Source organism: Myxine glutinosa, chromosome 4, assembly GCF_964187855.1.
Source record: "Myxine glutinosa chromosome 4, kmMyxGlut1.1, whole genome shotgun sequence".
NCBI lineage: Eukaryota > Metazoa > Chordata > Myxini > Myxiniformes > Myxinidae > Myxine > Myxine glutinosa.
Genome location: NC_136264.1, coordinates 7,144,687 through 7,170,172, shown reverse-complemented (window position 1 = coordinate 7,170,172; position 25,486 = coordinate 7,144,687). Strand labels below are relative to the sequence as shown.

Sequence of the window (25,486 nt, the reverse complement as noted above, 5' to 3'; positions counted from 1 at the left end):
CCCACACACATATACACCCACACAAATATACACACACACATATACACATACACACACATATACACCCACACACATATACACACACACACACACATATACACACACACACATATATACACACACACACACACACACACACACACACACACACACACACACACACATACACACACACACACACACACACACACACATATATACACACACACACACACACATATACACACACACAAATATACACACACACACACACATATACACACACACACATATACACACACACACATATACACACACACACATATACACACACACACATATACACACACACACATATACACACACACACATACACACACACACACACATATATACATACACACACGTACACATGTACACCCACACACATACACATACACACAAACACATCTCGTTTATTTCATTTCTGTTCCTCACAATTCTGTCTCTCTTATTCAGTGTGGAAGTGTAAATTTATGAAGCAAGCAATTTCTATGAGCCTCAACCCTCCATTCCTAGTCTGCAGGTGTCTTTTTGTGGTTTCCATCCAGAATTTGGGAGTTACTACAGTTGGCAAGTTATCTCCGGCACTGCCCAGAATCATGGCTCGAGAAGAGTAAAAATTCTTCGTGGAGGCAATGGCGGAGCACATATTGTCATAAATGACTGAGGGAAATAATATTACAAATAGGGTTTTTCCAAATAATGTAAGGTTGGATCGAGTTTGTCTTATTGGAGAAAAGATATTGTTTCTTGGTAAATAATTAAATAATACAACTGTAGCCACAATGTCTACCAGGGTTCTTTGGGGTGATTTGCTGGGTTATCAAGGCTTAATCGTTTCAGCTCGAGGTCTGGCAAACTACCATTGTTTAATAAATTAGATGTAAATATTTGTAGGGTGTGTCCCCTCCCACCTTTGCTTACGTGACTTCTGGGGGATGGTAGTTCTGAAGTCCATCCTCATCTTAATGTTATTGAGTTTTAAAACAAAGCTAAACTGAACAACGGTTCGGAAATAATAAAGTATAAAATCCATGTAGGCTAGCTCTCTCTGGCTCTCGGCTTCTCAGTAAAATATTTTGTGGGATTGCAGTCGGATTTGACTTATGAGGGAAAATATGAGTTTGCAGATTGAAAAAGGATGGGGATTGCCATAGCTATTGAAGTGACTGTTTTATTTTGAAGTTTTAACATGACATCAAAAAACCCATGTTGCTAGTGTGTTAATTTGTAATATGGTATAATAATGGAGGCGCTGTAATTATTTGGTTGTGGCTAAGGATAATATTGTTAAAATAAAGTAAGTGGTCTTTGTTATATCCACTTCACTGAGAATGACCTTCAGATGTTCTTGAAGGGATTAGAGGGACAGGGCTCCAGGTGTTTTGCAGGAGACAATGGAAAAGCAGAAAGAATTTGGGATGCAAACCTGCTCTCAGTGGGAGGCAACCTCACCCTCGACACCTACTCCCTCCCACCCAAACTTTGCCCAACCAATCCTATTGCTCTCCTCCCCTTTTTTCGCTCCTCCCCCCTCCACCTGTCCCCTCCCACCCAAACTTTGCCCAACCAATCCGACTGCTCTCCTCCCCTCTCTTCGCTCCTCCCCCCTCCACTTGCTCCTCCCACTTGAAACTGTATAAAAAATCAGAACGAATGACCAAATAGCCAGGATACTTCACTTGGCTGGTTGATTCTGTATGTTAACTGTATACTGTGCATGCTGGTGTTCAGTATGATATTTCTTTGTGCATCCCTACTGTACCAGGATTTTCACTCTGGACTTTGATCGAGGATTTGTTGTAAATCTTCCTTGTGTGTTTTTGTGAATTGTACCATGCTCTTCTTGGTTTGATAAGGGTCATTGTTTTCTTGCTGTGTATTTCTTGAAGACAGAAAGTGTTATCCTCCTCGGGAATTAAAATTTGTGACTCTCTTCTGACATTGAATTTTTTGGTTCCTCTATTATATACTAGTTGGAAAATATCCCCAACAACACACACACACACACACACACACACACACACACACACACACACACACACACACACACATATATACACATATACACACACACACACACACACACACACACACACACACACACACACACACACACACACACACACACATATCCTACATGTATATACATGTTTAAAGTGTACGTGCCCTTCTTCCCTCCCCCGCCCGGCAACGCTGGGTACTTCTGCTAGTAACTAATAAAATAAAAACGAAGAAATATCTCTCGGTAATTTCCTGAAACTCGGTGAAATTCAATGAAATTCGCTCGGTGAATTCACTCGGTTTATCGGTGAAATTTTTTATTTGGGCGGTGTATAATTGCTTCGAATGAAATATCTCTGAGCAATTTCCCGTCTGTGTTTCATGTCCATGCACACGTGAAATGGAGTTTGTTTTTGCACACGTGAAATGAACACGTGAACCTTTACTTCCAGATAATAATGTTGAATGAAATAAAAACGAAGAAATATATGTCGGCATCATTGTTGACGTTTTTATGACGACTGTCATCAAACGGAAAAGTAATAGATCTTAACGGAAAAGAAAAAGCGATTTTTAATATATGTCGACATGTTGCCGCCTGTGTCATGTTGGGCGGTGTATGATACATCATGACGCGATTTTTAAAAATATATCTCTGCATTTTCCCGCATGTGTGTGTGAATGTTCTCAATTATTGCTGACACAGAGTCTAAAACCATCGATAAAAATGAAATCAGATGGTGAGTTAGATTGGAGATAAAGGCGTGAGAGAGACTCAATGGCCTTGAAGTTACAGGCCTTTGAGATTTCATTTCGTTCTACAAACGGAAACTTTCAATCGGATATTCTTCCCGTTTTTTTTCAACAGAGTCTAAAACGATGTTAGCGAATGCGAAAAATAAAATGATATATCGAATTTGATTTGAAATAAAACTGGGAGAGAGCGCAAGACACCACGGGCCTACAAAACAGGCCTCAAAGCTATGCGAGTTAATGAAATGGTGGATATTTGTTTATATGAAGCCTCTCGCAGAATTTCTTTTCGAAGCCCCTCCTAGAATGGGTGGAGCTACTCTCTCAACGGAGTAAGCCACACCCCCGGACAGACGGATCACCTTCGCCTATTATAATATGGACTAGTGGGGTCACCCGTGGGAATCCCACGGGGATGGACGTGTGTGACATTTCGACATATTGAGTTAGATGCTGCACCTGCACATTCAGTTTCACAAAATGGTTACTGGCAATTTATCAGATGCACAAATGATGTAATCTACACAATGTATTTACTTCTGATAACATGTGAATGCATGTGCGTGCACACCCACACACACACATACACACATATACACACACAAACACACGTACACCCACACACACATATATACACACACCTACATACACACATACACACATGTACACACATACACACATGTACACCCACACACATATACACACACACATACATACACACACACACACGTACACACACATACACACAAAAACATCTCGTTTTTTCATTTCTGTTCCTCACAATTTTGTCTCTCTTATTCACACACACACACACACACACACACACACACACACACACACACACACACACACACACACACACACACACACACACACACACACACACACACGTACACCCACACACATATATACATACAGACTCACACACACACATATATATAGACACACACACACATATACAGTATATATATATATATACACACACACACAAACACACACACACACACATATATATATAAACACACACACACACACACACACACACACACACACACACACGTCCCACGGCACATGTATATATCCCACATTCCACATGTATATACATGTTTAAAGTTTACGTGCCCCTCCCTCCTGCCTCCTCCTTCCCCCGCCTGGCAACGCCGGGTACTTCTGCTCGAAACTAATAAAATAAAAACGAAGAAATATCTCTCAGCAATTTCCCGTCTGTTAATTTATATATTTTACAAATGTGAATTACACGTCCATGAACACGTGAAATGGAGTTTGTTTTTTCACACGTGAAATGAACACGTGAACCTTTACTTCCGGATAATAATGTTGAATGAAATAAGAACGAAGAAATATATGTCGGCATCATTATTGACGTTTTTGTAACGACCGTCATCAAACGGAAAAGTAATATATCTTAACGGAAAAGAAAAAGAGAATTTTTAATATATGTCGATGTTTTCCCCGACTGTTATTTTAGGCGGTGTATTTTCGTGCATCATCATGGCGCGATTTTTATAAATATATCTCGGCATTTTCCCGTGTGTGCGTGAATGTTCTCAATTATTTCTGACACAGAGTCTAAACCCATCGATAAAAATTAAATCAGATGGTGAATTCGATAAAATCGTGAGGGTGACTCAATGAATGGGCTTTATTTTACAGGCCTTTGAGAATTCATTTCGTTCTATAAAGGGAAACTTTCATCGGATTTTCTTCTCGTTTTTTTTCAACCGAGTCGAAAACGATGTTAGCGACTGTTAAAAATGAAATGATATATCGAATTTGAGTTGAAATAAACCTGTGTGAGGGAGAAAGACAGCACGGGCCTAACTAAACAGGCCTCAAAGGTATTCGAGTTAATAAAATGGTGGATATTTGTTTACATGAAGCCTCTCCAAGAATGGGTGGAGCTATGGGTGGAGCTTTGGGTGGAGCTACTCTGCAAACGGACTAAGCCACACCCCCGGACAGACGGATCACCTACACCTATTATAATATAGATTGTTCCCATTGCAAAACATGTCTGACCACATGGATTATATCACTTTCCTCCCTCACACCCCCCCCCCCCCCACACACACACACACACACACACACACACACACACACACACACACCCCCCCCCCCCCCCCCCACACACACACACACACACACACACACACACACACACACACACACACACACACACACACACACACACACACACACACACACACACACACACACACACACACACACACACACACACACACACACACACAACAGGCAACAGGCATTTTAAGGCCATTTTCACTGCTGGAGTGGGGGTTATCCACATGGATTATATCACTTGTATTGTTAGAAACAGATGTTACAACACAATATCAAAGAGTATGCGATTCAAAAACTCGTGCCGATGATTCCATTGTCATATGGTGCAACGTACTGTAGCGCAGTGACAGAGGCAGCATGTTGTACTTTGAGACTCTTCTTTCGGCGGCGAATAGAGTCAGACGATTGGAATATGTGTACACTGTGCAGCAAAATCGAGGAAAATTGGTCAGCATAAAAACGACCAAGGTTCAACAAGTAAATATGTCATTATCAGATCATTATCAGATTCACATGGAATAACCAATCACCTGTCACATTTCTACTTTTTAAAGTACTGTGCTGCTGAAACTTCACGTGCAAATTCAGCATGTGTAAATGGTTAACAACAACTTCAGAAGGGCAGAAGCTGTTTGTTTGTTTAAAATGAGTAATCACAATTATTATTAGGAACAACCGTGATGCCAAAGATCGAGTGGGTGAGTGTAAAGGGAATCGAGTGGAATGTGGAGAGCAGCTGACCAGCCATCCTCGGTTCCGAGCCATATCGAAGGCTGCCCGGCACCCGTACGCCCGTCCGGCCCGTCATGGCACGTTCCTGGACTCGAGGCCAGGGGGTATGCCGAGGGAGAAAGAGTGCCTCTGGATTTGACCCAAAGTGGCCCCGTTGCCCCATCGCTGTCTTCGTCAGAGCTTGAGATCTCGTCGTGGCTCGGCTCCTTGTCTAACAACTCCTCTTCATCCTCCTCTTCTTCCTCCCCATCTTCCTCGTGTTCCTCATTCACTGTGTCAGGGTTTGCAAGAGTGGCATCGCTATTGTTTACTTAAGACAAAGTAGGCATTCGAAATTTTTTTTTTTTGTATACTGAATCGAGGCTCGTGAAAGAGCTAACATTTATTTCACAAACAACTCAACCAGACAAACAAAGTATACAAAAAGAGGGAGCGGAAGACAAGATGGGGAGAGAAAGGGAAGCACACAACACAACCAAAATTATGTCCCTCTCGTGAAAATAATTCACAATGTTGATCTTAAAAAGTAAACCAATGGTGTAATGAACTTTTCAGGATATAACTATGACACCTAAGGATCCTCGATCTTGTTTACTGAGAAATAAAGTTTCTAAAAATATGCCGTAAATTTCTGCAAAATACTAAAATCGATGATACCACAACACCACTGAGTGTCACATGTTAGTTAGTTTGGAGGTGACATGTTGCCATCATCATGTCACATTTAGGGTCAGAGTTGCTTCTTTTGTTTCATTTATCCCTCCTGCTGCAACCTCACCTCCTAACAGGTGATCAGCAAGGCAGAGATAATAGTTCATGCGACAGACGACGCTTGTTACTAACAGATAGTGCAGCAATGCTGTTATGGGTCTCAACCTGTGCATGGCTGCCCTGTGCCTGGCTGGGTTCGTGTGTGTATGTATGTATATATATATATATATCCCTCCTGCTGCCAAGGTGATCAGCCAAGTCTGTATATATACAGACTTGGCATTTAATATGGAATTTTTTTTTTTCTTGACTTGGGTTTACTTTCTGAACTCAGTATATCAATCTGGTGAGTTTCTTTTACACTTTGGTGATTTATTTGTTAAAAGAACCATGTCACTGATTGTCTGTCGCAGCAAGAAGTCAATAACAGGATTATATCACAGGTGGCGTGGCAAAATGTACTGACAGATGCATTTGATGATTGGCTTCACAGTCGGGTATACAAGGGTTGTTGCGTTCTGTATTCGTGGAAAACAACTGCTGCACATCTCCAAAAGTTATTGCCGCTTCCTCTGGAGATGGTCCGTCAACTCGACAATGCTGTTTGTCATGGAGTGCTGCCTTTACGAAATTACGGCATGAAACAGCGTGCTATTGCTCGGCAGTATGGCATCACTCAAGGTCAGGTGTCAAAGATCCTGAAACGAAATGTTCAGAGGGGTGTCCCTACTCCAATACCGAGGCCAGGACGTCCCCGCAGAACCACAAGGAGGGATGATCGCCAGCTGCACCAGTTAGTCTAAAATGGCCGTACCAAGTCAGCTAATCGGCTTAGGGCTGAGTGGCAGCAACTGACAAATGTGCCTGTATCCAGAAGGCGAGTCAACCAACGACTGGTTCAAGCAGGCTATCGTGCCAGGCGTCCCCTGAGAAAGCCACGCCTGACCAGACAACACCGCCAGCGCCGATTGCAGTGGGCCAGAGAGCACCGTCAATGGCAGCCAGGACACTGGAATCACGTGATCTTCAGTGACGAGTCTAGATTTCTGGTCTATCGTCAAGATGGCCGCGTCCGAGTGTGCAGACAAGTGCATGAAGCGTACAACAAAGATTGTATAGTGCCAAGAGTCCAAGCTGGAGGTGGTGGGGTGACCGTTTGGGCTGCTTTTCATGCAAGGGGCAAAACTGACCTGGTTGTTCTGAATGGAAACCTGAACCAGTTCAAGTACATGGCCATTCTGGAAGAAACATTGCTTCCATTTGCTCGTGCAGCCTTTCGAAGAAACTTTGTCTTCCAAGATGACAATGCACAGCCTCATCGTGCTCGCATGATCCAACACTTTCTTGCTGACCGTGGTGTAGAGCATATGGAGTGGCCTGCCAAGTCCCCGGATATGAATCCGATAGAGAACTTGTGGGCAGAATTAACGCGTCAAATCGACCACTTGGACCAGCAGCCGACCTCTGCGCGTGAATTGCAGCAGGCTATTGTCACTGCATGGCAAGCGATTCCTGTCCAAACCTTGGAAAATCTCGTGAACAGCATGCCTCAACGTGTACATGCTCTCCTGAATGCTCGTGGGGGTTACACGAAGTACTGAACTGTAATTCTACTGTCCGTAATCCCAGTCGTAATTTAACTTTTGTTTTTGTTAAAAAAATTTTTGGCTAATGTGCAAAATAAAGAGATACTTCTGGAAAACGTACAGAAGTTTAACACAGTACTGTCCGTGAATTGTGTTCTATATCAGTTTACATCACTTTCAAGGATCAATTTATTTGTTTCGAAATGTCAAATGTGGTTTTTGTTTCTTTTAAAGGTCACATTAACAAAATCTAGAATAATTTCAACATAATTCCAATGAACTTTTGGTTCTAAGACATCTTGAAAAGTAAGTTCACCCCCACAAATAAAATATTCCATACTAAATGCCAAGTCTGTATATATATATACACAGACTTGGCATTCAACATGGAATTTTTTTTTCTTTCTTGACTTGGGTTTACTTTGTGAACTCAGTATATCAATCTGGTGAGTTTCTTTTACCCTTCGGTGATGTCTTTGTTGAAAGAACCATCTCACTGATTGTCTTTCGCAGCAAGAAGTCAATAACAGGATTATATCACAGGTGGCGTGACAAAATGTAAGGACAGGTACATTTGACGATTGGCTTCACAATCGGGTATATAAGGGTTGTTGCGTTCTGTATTAGTGGAAAACAACTGCTGCACATCTACAAAAGTTATTGCCGCTTCCAATGGAGATGGTCCGTCAACTTGACAATGCTGTTTGTCATGGAGTGGTGGCTTTACGAAATTCTGGCATGAAACGGCGTGCTATTGCTCGGCAGTATGGCATCATTCAAGGTCAGGTGTCAAAGATCCTGAAACGAAATGCTCAGAGGGGTGTCCCTACTCCAATACCGAGGCCAGGACGTCCACGCAGAACCATAAGGAGAGATGATCGCCAGCTGAACCGGGTAGTCTGCAATGGCCGTACCAAGTCAGCTAATCGGCTTAGGGCTGAGTGGCAGCAACTGACAAATATGCCTGTATCCAGAAGGCGAGTCAACCAACGACTGGTTCAAGCAGGCTATCGTGCCAGGCGTCCCCTGAGAAATCCACGCCTGACCAGACAACACAGCCAGCGCCGATTGCAGTGGGCCAGAGAGCACCGTCAATGGCAGCCAGGACACTGGAATCACTTGACCTTCAGTGACGAGTCTAGATTTCTGGTCTATCGTCAAGATGGCCGCGTCCGAGTGCGCAGACAAGTGCATGAAGCCCACAACGAAGATTGTATCGTGCCACGAGTCCAAGCTGGATGTGGTGGGGTGACCGTTTGGGCTGCTTTTCATGCAGGGGGCAAAACTCACCTGGTTGTTCTGAATGGAAACCTGAACCAGTTCAAGTACAGGGTCATTCTGGAAGAAACATTGCTTCCATTTGCTCGTGCAGCCTTTCGAGGAAACTTTGTCTTCCAAGATGACAATGCACGGCCTCATCAAGCTCGCATGATCCAACACTTTCTTGCTGACCGTGGTGTAGAGCATATGGAGTGGCCTGCCATGTCCCCGGATATGAATCCGATAGAGAACTTGTGGGCAGAATTAACGCGTCAAATCGACAACTTGGACCAGCAGCCTACCTCTGTGCGTGAATTGCAGCAGGCTATTGTCACTGCAAGGCAAGCGATTCCTGTCCAAACCTTGGCAAATCTCGTGAACAGCATGCCTCGACGTGTATGTGCTCTCCTGAATGCTCGTGGGGGTTACACGAAGTACTGAACTGTAATTTTACTGTCCGTAATCCCAGTCATCATTTAGCTTTTGTTGAAATTTTTTTTGGCTAATGTGCAAAATAAACAGATACTTCTGGAAAACGTACAGAAGTTTAACACAGTACTGTCCGTGAATTGAGTTCGACATCAGTTTGCATCACTTTCAAGGATCAATTTATTTGCTTCGAAATGTCAAATGTGGTTTTTGTTTCTTTTAAAGGTCACATTAACAAAATCTAGAATAATTTCAACATAATTCCAATGAACTTTTGGTTCTAAGTCATCTTGAAAAGTAAGTTCACCCCCACAAAAAAAATATTCCATATTAAATGCCAAGTCTGTATATATATATATATATATATATATATATAACAAGACCCAATCATGTCTCCCAAGTAATAACCAATCAGCTTGCATTGACACACATCTGTATCCTCCTCCGCACCTCTGTGTCCAACCTACCATCACAGCCACTGTTCCCCACCCCTCCCAATGCTCTCAGATACTCAAACCTATTTCCTTGTCTGATCTCCTTCCCATATAACCTGGTATTTATTTATTTTCTCTGCTGCCCGACCAACATCACCTCTGTATTCTCCATGCTCACTTTCAGCCCATGCTTCTCAAATGCCTCCTTCCACTCCCCCAGTACCTCCTGCATATCCTGTTGACTGTCCTCAATAATAGCCAAATCGTCCACATCCAGCATCCTTCCCATACTGCCCCTAATGTTCACCTTCCTGTTTACCAGCTCCATCACCATGATAAACATGAGTGGCCTGAGAGCACTTCCCTGCCTCAAACCGATGTTCACACTGAATTCCTCCGACATCCCAGGAACAACCAAAACTCTTCCTTTTGTTCTCTTGTACATCCCTTCAACAAAGCTAACTTTTGCTCCTAGCACTCCCATCCATCTCAGTGTCACTATCACCATCTCTCTCGGGCTATTGTCATAGGCCTTCTCCAGGTCCACCTTGCACCTCTTCTCCACCAGCTGCTTCAACAAATCCAACTCCGTTCTATGCTGTGTCCACTCATATCAGTAATTTTGTGGCTATCCCGCTTCTGAAATAACTAACCAGCCGTTGCCATCCCATTCCACAATACCAACTCCACCAGTTCTCATCCCTCTCTATTCCTTGTTCCCCAAACAAATTTGCCTGTTCCCCATACAGGTTCCTCCTGATGACTCCACCTTTGCTCTTTACTCATTTGGGCTCCTCCTGATGACTCCATCTTTGCTCTTTACTTATTCAGGCTCCTCCTGATGACTCCATATTTGCTCTTTACACTCATTTGGGTTCCTCCTGATGACTCCATATTTGCTCTTTACACTCATTTGGGTTCCTCCTGATGACTCCATATTTGCTCTTTACACTTATTTGGGTTCCTCCTGATGACTGCAATGCAGTATTTGGTCTTCCGTTTGATTATGTTTGTACCATATCCTGATGCTGTGTGAACTGAGCTTCCCCACTGATGGACCTCTGGTAGATTGTACCTGTTCAGCGTTTGAGCCTGGTGAGTAACTGCTGAAATCTATCTTCCCGGGTTCTTTTGCGATATCTTTGTTCTTTATTTCTTTCACATTTCTTCCTACTTTTTTCACATTTCTCTTTATTAATTTTTAATTCTTGCTTTTTCTTTATTTCTATCTTTCTAAAGTGAAGTGAAAGCCTGGATGGGTTTGTGGGTCGAGGAGTAGTGGCTGAAACCCGAATCCTATCCAGATTCTTCCGGTTGACTCCATCTTTGCTCTTTACTTATTCAGGTTCCTCATAATGACTCCATCTTTGCTCTTTACTTCTTCTGGTTCCTCCTGATGACTCCAATGCAGTATTTGGTCTTTAATTCGATTGCCAACACATTCCTCTTCACCCAGTTCTGGTACCCCCAGATGCACGTTCAAGTCCGCCACAATGCACAGCATCATCTCCAGCTGAACCATTCCCATCATCCTCTCCAGTCTGTCCATCGACTCCTGCTTCTCTGCCACAGTCCTCGCCTACATATTTTCTAGCATCCGCACGTACCCGTTCCGCCCTCACCGGTGGCCATGCTCGTTCCACCCTCACCACTATACCCGATACTGGCCACAACAAAAGTTTATCAATATGTTAATAATCTTCTTCAATTCTCCTTGTTCTCCAAATGACTCACTCTCTATTGACTCGTTTCCCAACCAACTTTTCACTGCCATTCTTTACGTGAACAACACACTGAATCATCCCATAATCCAGGACTTAGAATAAGCTGTCGCCGCTTGATTTACCGCTAAATTGACGAGGAAATGTATCACATGCTTTGAAGTAAAAACCAATACAACTAAATAATTCATAGAACATGTTACCCCACATGGTGTTCAAGTTATACTTCAATTTGAATAAAGTGTTTAAAAATTCCGGAAGTTTCGAGCAATTGAAGCAGTTCTGTACACAACCCTTATATACCACCCCATAGAACATGTCCAGGTACTACAACACAGTAGGGGTTTGGAAATGCAAATAAGGTGATTTGTGTTCTACAGTGTTCAAGTATATGATTTAGTTAAAATAAAATAAAGATTGTAAAAGTCGTATAAATAAACAAATTCCAGAATTTACCACCGTTGAGGATGTGTCCATTACACCACCCGATCTAACACGTTACATTCGTTATTTGTGCCTGTTTACGACGTGGTCAAAAAGAGTAAGTTTTCTGTTTGGAACGATTGTCACTTTTGTTTGATTGCCAGACCGATGGAGTGAAACGATGATCTCGCTCCTCTCTGCGCACGCGCGAACGAGACAAATTCACATCCAAAAGACTAAAACTGCAAACTTGTCTTTCTATTCATGTTCCGATTTGTGTTGAAATTGTAGCATTCAATTTCAATTAAGTTGTTCCTCGATCATGTGCTGTAAGCTGACGTTTGTGGACAAAGATGGATGGACGGACATGAATCGATCGCTTAGCAGCGTTTTCACTTGGTGTGCGTGTGATAATTACCAGCTGGTATGATCCTCACACCATTACATCCTCGAGCAATACCGAATAGGTCATGCCAGGCAAAATTATGGCACAAAATACTTTAAAACAACATTAATACCAACTCTCTGCTTCTGCCATAAGGAGTGAAAAATCCACCAAGCACTGTCTACGTAATCCCGCACGAATATGCTGCACATGTTCAACATCCCCCCCCCCCCCCCCGTCCCATGCCTCCCCCCCAAAGCCCTCTCCCTCCCACAGTTCTCTCGATGTCTCCATGTCTCTCGGTCCCTGCTCTCAAATGTTGAATTTGTGTCCTTCACCCTCTCTCCCCATCTTGTCTACCGCTCCCGATGTTATTTGTTTTATGTGTCTGTTTGTCTTTCTGTGTGATTAATGTTCGCTCTTCCACGAGCCTCGATCTTGTATACAACAACAACAACAACAACAAAAAAACACACTATAACGGGTTATTGTGAATTTTACTAGAGTAGCCGCAGTGCCGCACAAAAATGATATCGACCATGCATTATAAACCTTAGTAAACATGTTTTGGCACTAACCACGACCATCTCTGTTGGTGTTCACTTGCAAAGCTCTATCAAAGCAACAGAACTGACCATGAAGGACTTCCTGTGGTTCTTCTTCATAGAGCAATCCCCAGGCTGTTTCCTCCTCAATGTCTGAGTCGCTTTCAAACATGATCAGGCCTTCCACTCTGCTTCCTGGTTGTCTTGTGTTTGGTTCTTGACCTGGTGACCTTGCAAAATGATCAGCAGCTTCTCGCTCCTCTGCTCCATGCTCACGAGTGCACACGGAAAGTCCATTTTGTGGAGGAGTCGATGGGTCAGTTGTGGCCAAGTGATGCTCTGGCTCGAGCCCATCAAGTCTGTATGTATCAAGGAAGGGTATGTTACTCTCACAAGTGAACCATAAACCCACCCACGGACAGGAAGGGTATGTTACTCTCACAAGTGTATCATAAACCCACCCACGGACAGGAAGGGTATGTTACTCTCACAAGTGTACCATAAACCCACCCAGGGGCAGGAAGGGTATGTTACTCTCACAAGTGTATCATAAACCCACCCACGGACAGGAACGGTATGTTACTCACAAGTGTACCATAAACCCACCCAGGGGCAGGAACGCCACGTTACTCTCACAAGTGTACCATAAACTCACCCAGGGGCAGGAATGGTATGTTACTCTCACAAGTGTACCATAAACCCACCCAGGGGCAGGAACGGTATGTTACTCTCACAAGTGCACCATAAACCCACCCAGGGGCAGGAACGGTATGTTACTCTCACAAGTGTACCATAAACCCACCCAGGGGCAGGAACGGTATGTTACTCTCACAAGTGCACCATAAACCCACCCAGGGGCAGGAACGGTATGTTACTCTCACAAGTGTACCATAAACCCACCCAGGGGCAGGAACGGTATGTTACTCTCACAAGTGCACCATAAACCCACCCAGGGGCAGGAACGGTATGTTACTCTCACAAGTGCACCATAAACCCACCCAGGGGCAGGAACGGTATGTTACTCTCACAAGTGCACCATAAACCCACCCAGGGGCAGGAACGGTATGTTACTCTCACAAGTGTACCATAAACCCACCCAGGGGCAGGAAGGGTATGTTACTCTCACAAGTGTATCATAAACCCACCCACGGACAGGAACGGTATGTTACTCACAAGTGTACCATAAACCCACCCAGGGGCAGGAACGGTATGTTACTCTCACAAGTGCACCATAAACCCACCCAGGGGCAGGAACGGTATGTTACTCTCACAAGTGCACCATAAACCCACCCAGGGGCAGGAACGCCACGTTACTCTCACAAGTGCACCATAAACCCACCCAGGGGCAGGAACGGTATGTTACTCTCACAAGTGCACCATAAACCCACCCAGGGGCAGGAACGGTATGTTACTCTCACAAGTGTACCATAAACCCACCCAGGGGCAGGAACGGTATGTTACTCTCACAAGTGCACCATAAACCCACCCAGGGGCAGGAACGGTATGTTACTCTCACAAGTGCACCATAAACCCACCCAGGGGCAGGAACGGTATGTTACTCTCACAAGTGCACCATAAACCCACCCAGGGGCAGGAACGGTATGTTACTCTCACAAGTGCACCATAAACCCACCCAGGGGCAGGAACGGTATGTTACTCTCACAAGTGTATCATAAACCCACCCAGGGACAGGAAGGGTACGTTACTCTCACAAGTGTACCATAAACCCACCCAGGGGCAGGAAGGGTACGTTACTCTCACAAGTGTACCATAAACCCACCCAGGGGCAGGAAGGGTACGTTACTCTCACAAGTGTACCATAAACCCACCCAGGGGCAGGAAGGGTATGTTACTCTCACAAGTGTATCATAAACCCACCCACGGACAGGAACGGTATGTTACTCACAAGTGTACCATAAACCCACCCAGGGGCAGGAACGCCACGTTACTCTCACAAGTGCACCATAAACCCACCCAGGGGCAGGAACGGTATGTTACTCTCACAAGTGCACCATAAACCCACCCAGGGGCAGGAACGGTATGTTACTCTCACAAGTGCACCATAAACCCACCCAGGGGCAGGAACGGTATGTTACTCTCACAAGTGCACCATAAACCCACCCAGGGGCAGGAACGGTATGTTACTCTCACAAGTGTACCATAAACTCAACCAGGGACAGGAACGGTATGTTACTCTCACAAGTGCACCATAAACCCACCCAGGGGCAGGAACGGTATGTTACTCTCACAAGTGCACCATAAACCCACCCAGGGGCAGGAACGGTATGTTACTCTCACAAGTGCACCATAAACCCACCCACGGACAGGAAGGGTATGTTACTCTCACAAGTGTATCATAAACCCACCCATGGACAGGAAGGGTATGTTACTCTCACAAGTGTACCATAAACTCAACCAGGGACAGGAACGGTATGTTACTCTCACAAGTGCACCATAAACCCACCCAGGGGCAGGAACGGTATGTTACTCTCACAAGTGCACCATAAACCCACCCAGGGGCAGGAACGGTATGTTACTCTCACAAGTGCACCATAAACCCACCCAGGGGCAGGAACGGTATGTTACTCTCACAAGTGTACCATAAACTCAACCAGGGACAGGAACGGTATGTTACTCTCACAAGTGCACCATAAACCCACCCAGGGGCAGGAACGGTATGTTACTCTCACAAGTGCACCATAAACCCACCCAGGGGCAGGAACGGTATGTTACTCTCACAAGTGTATCATAAACCCACCCAGGGGCAGGAACGGTATGTTACTCTCACAAGTGCACCATAAACCCACCCACGGACAGGAAGGGTATGTTACTCTCACAAGTGTATCATAAACCCACCCATGGACAGGAAGGGTATGTTACTCTCACAAGTGTACCATAAACTCAACCAGGGACAGGAACGGTATGTTACTCTCACAAGTGTACCATAAACCCACCCAGGGACAGGAAGGGTACGTTACTCTCACAAGTGCACCATAAACCCACCCAGGGGCAGGAACGGTATGTTACTCTCACAAGTGCACCATAAACCCACCCAGGGGCAGGAAGGGTACGTTACTCTCACAAGTGCATCATAAACCCACCCATGGACAGGAAGGGTACGTTACTCTCACAAGTGCATCATAAACCCACCCAGGGACAGGAAGGGTACGTTACTCTCACAAGTGCATCATAAACCCACCCAGGGACAGGAAGGGTACGTTACTCTCACAAGTGCACCATAAACCCACCCAGGGGCAGGAACGGTATGTTACTCTCACAAGTGCACCATAAACCCACCCAGGGGCAGGAACGGTATGTCACTCTCACAAGTGTACCATAAACCCACCCAGGGACAGGAAGGGTACGTTACTCTCACAAGTGTACCATAAACCCACCCATGGACAGGAAGGGTATGTTACTCTCACAAGTGTACCATAAACCCACCCAGGGGCAGGAAGGGTACGTTACTCTCACAAGTGCACCATAAACCCACCCAGGGGCAGGAAGGGTACGTTACTCTCACAAGTGCACCATAAACCCACCCATGGACAGGAAGGGTACGTTACTCTCACAAGTGCATCATAAACCCACCCAGGGACAGGAAGGGTACGTTACTCTCACAAGTGCACCATAAACCCACCCAGGGGCAGGAACGGTATGTTACTCTCACAAGTGCACCATAAACCCACCCAGGGGCAGGAACGGTATGTCACTCTCACAAGTGTACCATAAACCCACCCAGGGACAGGAAGGGTACGTTACTCTCACAAGTGTACCATAAACCCACCCAGGGGCAGGAACGGCACATTACCATTCAGGGAAGGTCAAAAATTACATGTTGAGTGTAATGGAGAATCATAGAGGGGCGTCATTTGTACGCTGCATACCCAGGCACCGCAGCAATGCAGAGGATACGTGAGGAGCACACAGCAACACAGGCCTCTAAAATAGGCTCTGGATGTAGGCGCAAGAGGCACACCTGACCCACCAGGCCATCACTGTTGCAGACCCACACCTCCTGCTGCCTCACACAAGTACTTGCACTCACTGTTGCACATGAGAACTGCACGAGGGAGATGTACGACATGACCATGAAGATTGTATGCTCTTTATTCAGTGTTTTAAAGATTTGAGATTGCACAGTTCATCATGTGGGTGAGAAATATTGATGTTTACACAAATACCTGCATCCCACTCCTGGTTTTCATTATGGAGATTGCTTTCAGGAAGCGTGATTCCACATACGGCCATATCTCACCTGCCATAACAAGAAAAGTGTTGTTAAGCACACGATCTGCAAGTTCAAAAGACATTGCGTTGTCTGGCCTATAAAAAAAACAACACAATCTTTATTCAGCAAGATGCAAAGATTGTACTTTACCAAGTATCAAGTATCCTATTTCTCTTCTGCTTAAACTTATTTTCATCGACTTTGTGACCTGAGTTTCCATCCCACCAAAACACTCGATGACACCTGCCTGATACTCAAGCTCCCTCGGCCAACTTCAAACTCACCTCCTCTTTTCACCTGCGGCGTGTTGCCGGTCTACAAGATCTCGGCATTGCTGTTGTTGTACTTGTTGTTGTTGGGAGACGATTTTTCAAACGTGCACCCATTGGTCGGACGGCTGCCTGACCCCATTCACATTTGTCGCTTGAGTCCATCCACCACGGCACTCAGACAAAATAATACGGCCACCACCTTGGTTTTCTGATGGGCCTATGACGTCAGGCCTGTAAGCCTCTGCTGATGATACACCACCCGGGTTTGTTGCATCAGATTTCCATTAGCTTTGTTTGGGTTGAGTGTTACTCCTGATGAGGGACCTCAAAATATCTAATCACATTTCGCATAAAAATTATTAGTAAGGTTTAATCAGGCCCATCAGCACGCATGGAATGCACCTCCCTAATTTTTGAACGGCACAAAATAGGGTTAACTAATCTGTAACCGTGTGAGGAATCGGCTCCTTCTGATATAACCGTGGTGGAGGGTGACATGGATGACAGGTGTCAAGGTAATCTTTTTAATAACGCTTCTTTTTAATCTTTTAATCTCACTTCTTCTAATCTTTTTGTCTTTTAATCGCGGGAGGAATCTCCACTCCTTTTAATCTCAATCTTCTTTTTAATCTCACTTCCGCTTCCGGTTCCTCCGGCTAGGAAGCGTCCTTCGAGCTCTCCACATTATCAAAGTTTAAGTATTTTTCCCATTCATGTCTTTGTCAAATTTCCAGTTTATTTTACTGTGTATGTGTTACTGTGTTTCTAGTTAGGTTTTGGTTTGTAATTCGTGCAAACTTGAGTGTAATTAATCGTTTTTTTGTTCGTGCCGCGTGTGCGGCCTGGTCCCTCTAGGATCCCTCTAGGCTCCCTCTAGGCTCCCTCACCCCCGTCAGTATTTTGGAAACTTAAGTTCTTTCCTTCTTTGTATTCCTTTTTTTAAATTTTCTTTTCTCCCCCTAGCCCCCCCGAACATCTTACTCTCACAAGGTGAATGGGACAGGAATCACTCGTAGTATATCGCTCGAGTCACGCTCGTAGTATATCAATATGTTTAAACTTTCCCCGGCAGTGTTTTGTTCAGTGGTTTATTACAACGTGCTGTTTTTCTTCCTATTTAAAAGGCTCTTTCCAAATTCCTTAATTCATTCCATTTCAAAAAAACATTCAATCTCTTACAGTTCTTCCTTTCGACATTCTCTAAACTCACCTTCATTCCACCCCTCCTAAACTCTCCCCTCGCCCCTCCCCTCCTAAACTCCCCCCTCACCACTCCCCTTGTAATCTCACCTCTCCCCTTCAAATCTCCACACTCACCCCTCCCTTTCAAATCTCCCCCCTCCCCTTCAAAATTCCCCCTCACCCCTCCCCTTCTAATCTCCCCCCCCCCCCTACCATCTTTCTCCCATTCTCCCCTCTGCGTGTTGTCTAGCCTCCTCCTCAAAGCTGCCCCCTCCCCACTTCCTCTCCCTTCCATCTCATACCTCCACCTCCTCCAACCTTCTACTTTGCTCTGCCTCACCTCAAACAACCCCTCACTGTGCCGCATCCCATCACCATCAAACCTTTTGTCCTCGTCATCTTTCCCTTTCTCCTAACTATTCTGCAATCTCTGACACACTATTAACAGCTCTCCCTACCTGCCTCACTCCCCTAGATTTAACTGCGCATTTCCCAATCTCGGTATTCCTCTTTAAGAGCGCCCTAACTGCACTTTTCCCAATCTCGGTGTTCATCTTTTAAAAGTGTTTTAACTTCGCATTTCCCAATCTCGGTATTCCTCTTTAAGAGCGCACTAACTGCACTTTTCCCAATCTCGGTGTTCATATTTTAAGAGCGCTTTAACTGCGTGTTTCCCAATCTCAGTGTTCATCTTTTAAGAGCAATTTAGCTGTGTGTTTCCCAATCTCGGTGTTCATCTTTTAAGAACGCTTTAACTGCGCGTTTCCCAATCTGTGTTCATCTTTTAAGAGCACTTTAACTGTGTGTTTCCCAATCTCAGTGTTCATCTTTTAAGAGCGCTTTCACTGCGTGTTTCCCAATCTCAATGTTCATCTTTTAAGAGCGCTTTAACTGCGTGTTTCCCAATCTCAGTGTTCATCTTTTAAGAGCGCTTTAACTGCGTGTTTCCCAATCTCAGTGTTCATCTTTTAAGAGCGCTTTAACTGCGTGTTTCCCAATCTCAGTGTTCATCTTTTAAGAGTGCTTTAACTGCGTGCTTCCCAATCTCAGTGTTCATCTTTTAAGAGTGCTTTAACTGCACGTTTCCCAATTGGCCCGTTACATTTTGTCGCAAGTTGTAACTCTAGTGCAGTCATTACCCTGCGCTCGCGAAGCGAAAAGCGGGGTGAAGCATTCAGGCGCGTATGTGTGCCGTGTCTGCATTTAAAAAAATCATTTTCTCGGCAACTGTTGGTCCGATTGACATAACATTTTCACCATAGGAGCGCCTCCTCCTGTACAGTATTTTAAAGATTATTATGATGTCATAGGTCACATGGTACAGGCGCCATCTTGGAAAAACTTCGCACCTCTATATCTCTGAAACCACTCCATGGAACAAAATTGAGACCTGGCTCATTGTCACCGACTCCCCATGGGGAATAAGATATGTTAATGATGATGTCATCGGTGCCTTCGTTATGACGTCATAATTCGAAAAATACAACACTTATCAATCCGATCATTATTTTAAAAAATTCAGCAACTGTTGGTCTGATGGACACGAAATTTTCACCATAGGAGTGCCTCCTCCTTTAGAATATTTTAATGATAATCATGACATCATAGGTCATGTGGTACAGGTGCCATCTTGGAAAAACCAGAAAATGTTGCACCTCTATATCTCCAAACCCACAGCATGGAAAAAATTAAAACATGGCTCATTGTAAAGAACTCCATATGGGGAATAGGTGTTGTTAATGATGACACCATTGGTGCCATAATTATGACGTCATAATTCGACAGGGACAACGCTTGGTTTGATCAGTTTGAAATGTATTGGGCATGATCTATGCAACAATTATATTAGAGAATATAAATTTATGATGTCATCGCGTACGTGGTCTGGCAGCCATATTGGATCAAAGAAAAACAATGTTCAAAAACAGAAGAGTTGCCTCACGCTAAGTTGACTGTGCAGGGTAAGTATTCTATGAATACCATGTAGTTCTTGTTTGTAATCACATCCTTAATTTATTTTTCGACTCATCTGCTTCATTTAGTTACCTCATGGTCATTTCACGATTAATCAATAATTTTTTCTTAACGTCTCTTCATCTGTCTTAAGTTGCCATTGATCACTCACCCAATGCCGCTTGCGTCTCCTGCAGCAGTTGCTTGAAACTGCCACAGCTCTCCGAAGTAGGAAATTCAAATGTCATGAGATCATGTGCCGTAGATGAACCAGGCAGTAGTGCAAGGCGTGTGGGGTTGAACACTGGGTTGTTGGGTGAGGCGAGTCGGTCAAGGTCCTGGACCACGGCCTGCTGGAGCTCGTGGACAGCATCCAGCAAAGCCTGGAGGAAGGGTGAATGATAAACTACTTTGGAAACATTGCAAACTTTGAACAAACAATTTTGTCATTGCTCTAATCATAAAATTGGTTGTCAATTTTCTTAGGTGGATGTAATAAGGTGTCATGAGACCTTTGCATGGCTCAAACTTTATTAGCCCCCGTTGGACGTTGTCCAAAATGGAGGCTTATGGATTGTGTCTTGTGCATACGTGCGTCCGCAACCATATCCGGAGATGTGCGAACCGATTTTGTTCATACTTAGCACAACAACAAGACATGATGGTGTTCATATGCACATCATTTTGTTTCGTGATGCGATCGAATATGGCCGACTGGCGACCATTTTGTTACTCAAACGTGTCCCCAACCATTTTACAACATGCATGGACCGATTTTGTTTAAACGTGGCACAAGCACAGTACACGAGAGTATACAAATGCAGAAGATTTCGTTTTTTAATCCGACCCAAGATGGCTGACTCACGGCCTTCCATTCCATACAGCAAAATTACTAAAGCCACGGGGGCTTCGACATTTTGTTTTTTATGCCTCTGCCGACGAAGTCGCCGGAGGCATTATGTTTTCAGGTTGTCCGTCCGTCCGTCCGTACGGGCTAAACCTCGTTTATCTCAGCAACCATATGTCCGATTGAGACAAAACTTTCAGGGTAGGAGTGACACCCATGCAGAATGTGTTTTATGATAAATGTGACGTCATATGTCACGTGGTATGGCCGCCATCTTGGATTAAAAGCAAATAATTAAAAAATGATTTCTCGGAAACTTCTGAATGGAAAAATTTGAAACTTGGCACATCGAGAGTACTCCCAACGGGGAACAAAAGCATGATAATGATATCATAGGTGAAGTGGTATACCAGCCAAAAATGTTTTAATCGAATTCCTTATCCTAAAAATCTGAAATTGCATGCACATGATCGATGACCCATTTGTATTGAAATATTAAATTTATGACATCATAGGTCACATGGTTTGGCAGCCATATTGAATTGAAGGAAAATATTATATAATTATATCTCTGAAACCGCTCACCCTATCGATGCGAAATTTTACAAATATAATCTAACAGCACTGTTGCATATAGTTTGAAAATGATGATGTCGTACGGCACGTGGTTCGGCAGCCATCTTGGATTGAAAACGAACCTCATCCGATCAACATGAAACTTCACAAACGTGATCCCCCTACCCATACATATACAGAGTGATGGCATCTACCCGTTTTGGGACTATGCGGAGGCACATTGGCGACACAGTCGCATTGTTATAGTTTCTTCTTTTTTGTTGTTGTTGGTTTTGAGGACCAAGATGTGCTCTTTTAGAGATTAAGCAAAGGAACACTTTCAGATGTTCTTTATCATAGTAACTACTCCAAAGGCTCTTTTAAGTATTTTATCATAGTCCCATAGTTAGTTGTGGTTCATTTGTTGTGATATTTCCAGGTATTTCTTTGAAATAAACCTTCAGGTTTTCGATTATTTTTTCACACTCTCATCACTCCAACGATTACTGGTATAAAGTCAATTGTATACAGCATCTAAGTTCACATAACATCACCATTTGAGTTCCTCCTATTTAACTACAGTACAACCAGCTCTTTCTGATACATTTAGGCAATATATTTTGGGTACTGACAATTCAATTGGCATTGCCTTGTTTTTCTTTCATATGTATTTTTGAGTAATACATTAGGTAAGAAAGTTTATTTTTTAGCTCACCTGGAAGGAAGTTCAGGGGAGCTTATGCGATGGTGCGTCGTCAGTCCATCAGTCTGTAAACACTTGCAACTTCTCCGAAACCGCTGAAGGGATTGTGAACAAACTTGGCACAAATTATATTTGTTGTGTTGTGACTAAGGTTTGTTCACGGCATTAAAAAAACATCGGGGTCTAGGGGGTTTACCGGGGGTCAAGTGGATGCAGGTTTGACCCCCCCCCCCCCCATCCCCGCCCCCTAAAAAAAATAAATAGGTATTTGCTTTCTTCTCAGAAACTACACATACAATTTAGATGAAACTTGACCACAATCTTTATCAACCATGCTGTACCAAAGTTTGTTCAAGGCTTTAAGAAAAATCTGCTCCTTTGGACATCTATGGGGGGGGGGGGGGGGGGGGGGGGGGTTGCCCCCCAAAATCCAAAATAGGTATTTGCTTTCTTCTCAGAAACTACACAAGCAATTTCGATGAAACTTAACCACAACCTTCACCACCCGTGATGTACCAATGTTTGTTCAAGGCATTAGAAAAATTGGGGTCTGAGGAGGCATACGAGGTTGGGGGGACAGGAGGGGAGTTGCCTCTAAAATAAGTATTTTTTTTGTTTGTTTGTTTAAAGTCTTATGATTCTGTTAGTATGATTCGACATGCTGCCCTGTCTTCTAGCAACCATTGAAATTGGTTTAAAATACCTTTAGGTGGACAAGATAGATACGGAAGGAAACACACAGGAAGAAAAAACTGGAAATTTGGAAGGGCGTGGTGTTAACGGGCATAGAAAAGATCATAATTTTTGATTGTGGATGATCTGATGTGATTTGATGTGAGGGAGGGGTGCCAGCCCAGAGATAAAAGCAGGACTCCATCAAACTACGGATAATGTCCTTGTAGGTAGATAAGAGTTCAGGTATGCCAAGGAAGAACTGTATGATGGAGGATGTCGTCAGCGACTGGCTTTGGAGGCCAACTTTGATATGTGATTTGCAAAATAAATATCATGGCTGACAGCGAGATCCAGAAGTTTGAGTGATTGAACTTCCTCAAGCAGAATGTTAAGAAAGTAGATGGGAGGGTTTTCCAAACAGTCTTTTCAGAGGGACAGAAAGAGAGAGAGAGAGAGTGAGATTTGTCAGGATTGACAGACATACTCCAAGTGTTTGACCAGTTTGTGATTTTGTCAAGGTCTGAATGGATAATAGAGGGAAGACGCTGTTGCCAGCGAGTCATGAGCAAATAGATAAAGGTGATTTTCCAGAGAATCAGAGAAATCGTTGATGAAGACTAGGAATAGGACTGGGCCTACAGCACTGCCTTAGGGCACTCCAGCCTGAACAGGGAGACGAGAATAAAGAAACTGTTGAGAGCCACACATTAGCTACGAGAGTAGAGAAAGTCAGTAAGCCATGTGTGGACTTGGATGCCATCGGCAGAGAGTTTGGACAACAAAGCGGATGCCAGACTGTATCGAAAGCTCGAGATATGTCCGAAGGGATGGCTCTGATCTCCTGTTTGACATTAAGGGCCTTCATCCATTGTTGAGAGAGAGGATGTACAACAGCAACAGAGCATGTTTTTTAAGAGACATCAGTGATGCTGAACGGTCCAGTTGCAGAGTCATAGCAGAGGGTTGAAAGTACCCTCTTCACCTTCTCAGGTGCAAAATACATGGAGTCCAGGAGCAGCTGAGTGTGAATGGGTGGGAGGGGTATAAAGAGCGAGGGGTTGGAGAAACAAGATTTGGAAGCAAACACAGAATTGAGCCATTCAGCTTTCTCACGAGTCGGTTGTGGTGCCATTTGAAGAAGAGGGAAGTGATAGAGGTGGAGCATACTCCAAAGACAGACATAACAAGGTACCTCCAAGTTTTAGAGGAAGGAGAGAAGTTTGAAAGTTCATTCTTGAGGTTAGACAGGTGTTGGTTTCTGGCTCTCCTGAGAGCAGACTCGCACTTGTTGCCGACTTTTTGGAATCCACTGAGATTGCCTTCAGTCAGATTAGCCTTCCAGGAAGAGAAGACAAGTTTTTTCAGAGGAAATGTCTCACCACAGGATTCAATGTAACATGGACGGGAAGAACAGGAGGATAACTGCCCCCACTTATCCTGCCATCCCCTGTCTCAATTCTCCCCAGTCTCCCCTACTGACCTCTCTGAACTCCTCATAGGAATGAAAACTGCCACCTGCACTCTTGACCCCATCCCCTCCAGCTTCGTCAAGGCCTCCCTTCCTGCTCTCTCTCCACTTATCACTGCAACAATAAACTTCTCCCTGTCTACAGGCATCATCCCACCATCCCTCAAAATTGCTGCTGTTACCCCCATTCTGAAAAAACCTGGACTCAACCCTGACACCCGAAATAATTTCAGACCCATCTCCAACCTACCCTTTCTGTCGAAAGCTTTGGAACGCGCTGTAGCCACTCAAATCAAACATCACCTCTCTGCCAATAACCTGTATGAAACATTCCAATCCGATTTCCGCTCCAACCACAGTACTGAAACTGCTCTCCTCAAAATCACCAACGACCTTCTCCTCTCCTCTGACGCCGGCAACTTCAACATTCTCATCCTCCTCGACCTCAGCGCCGCCTTTGACACCATCAATCACACCATCCTCCTCACCCGAC

The 25,486-nt window shown here is 44.2% G+C and overlaps 1 protein-coding gene across 1 annotated transcript in view; it reads right to left on the bottom strand.

Moving 5' to 3' along the window:
• The window catches only part of LOC137424370 (rho guanine nucleotide exchange factor 17), a 375,708-nt gene that overhangs the window by 157,082 nt on the left and 193,140 nt on the right, over positions 1 to 25,486 (bottom strand). Inside the window, exons 11-16 of the mRNA XM_078775397.1 lie at positions 20,918 to 21,128; positions 17,292 to 17,365; positions 16,995 to 17,170; positions 13,198 to 13,466; positions 5,623 to 5,884; positions 5,216 to 5,302 (exon numbers count right to left, since the gene is read on the bottom strand). Of these exons, the coding sequence (XP_078631523.1) occupies positions 5,216 to 5,302; positions 5,623 to 5,884; positions 13,198 to 13,466; positions 16,995 to 17,170; positions 17,292 to 17,365; positions 20,918 to 21,128 (1,079 nt within the window). The remainder of the gene's footprint in view (positions 1 to 5,215; positions 5,303 to 5,622; positions 5,885 to 13,197; positions 13,467 to 16,994; positions 17,171 to 17,291; positions 17,366 to 20,917; positions 21,129 to 25,486) is intronic.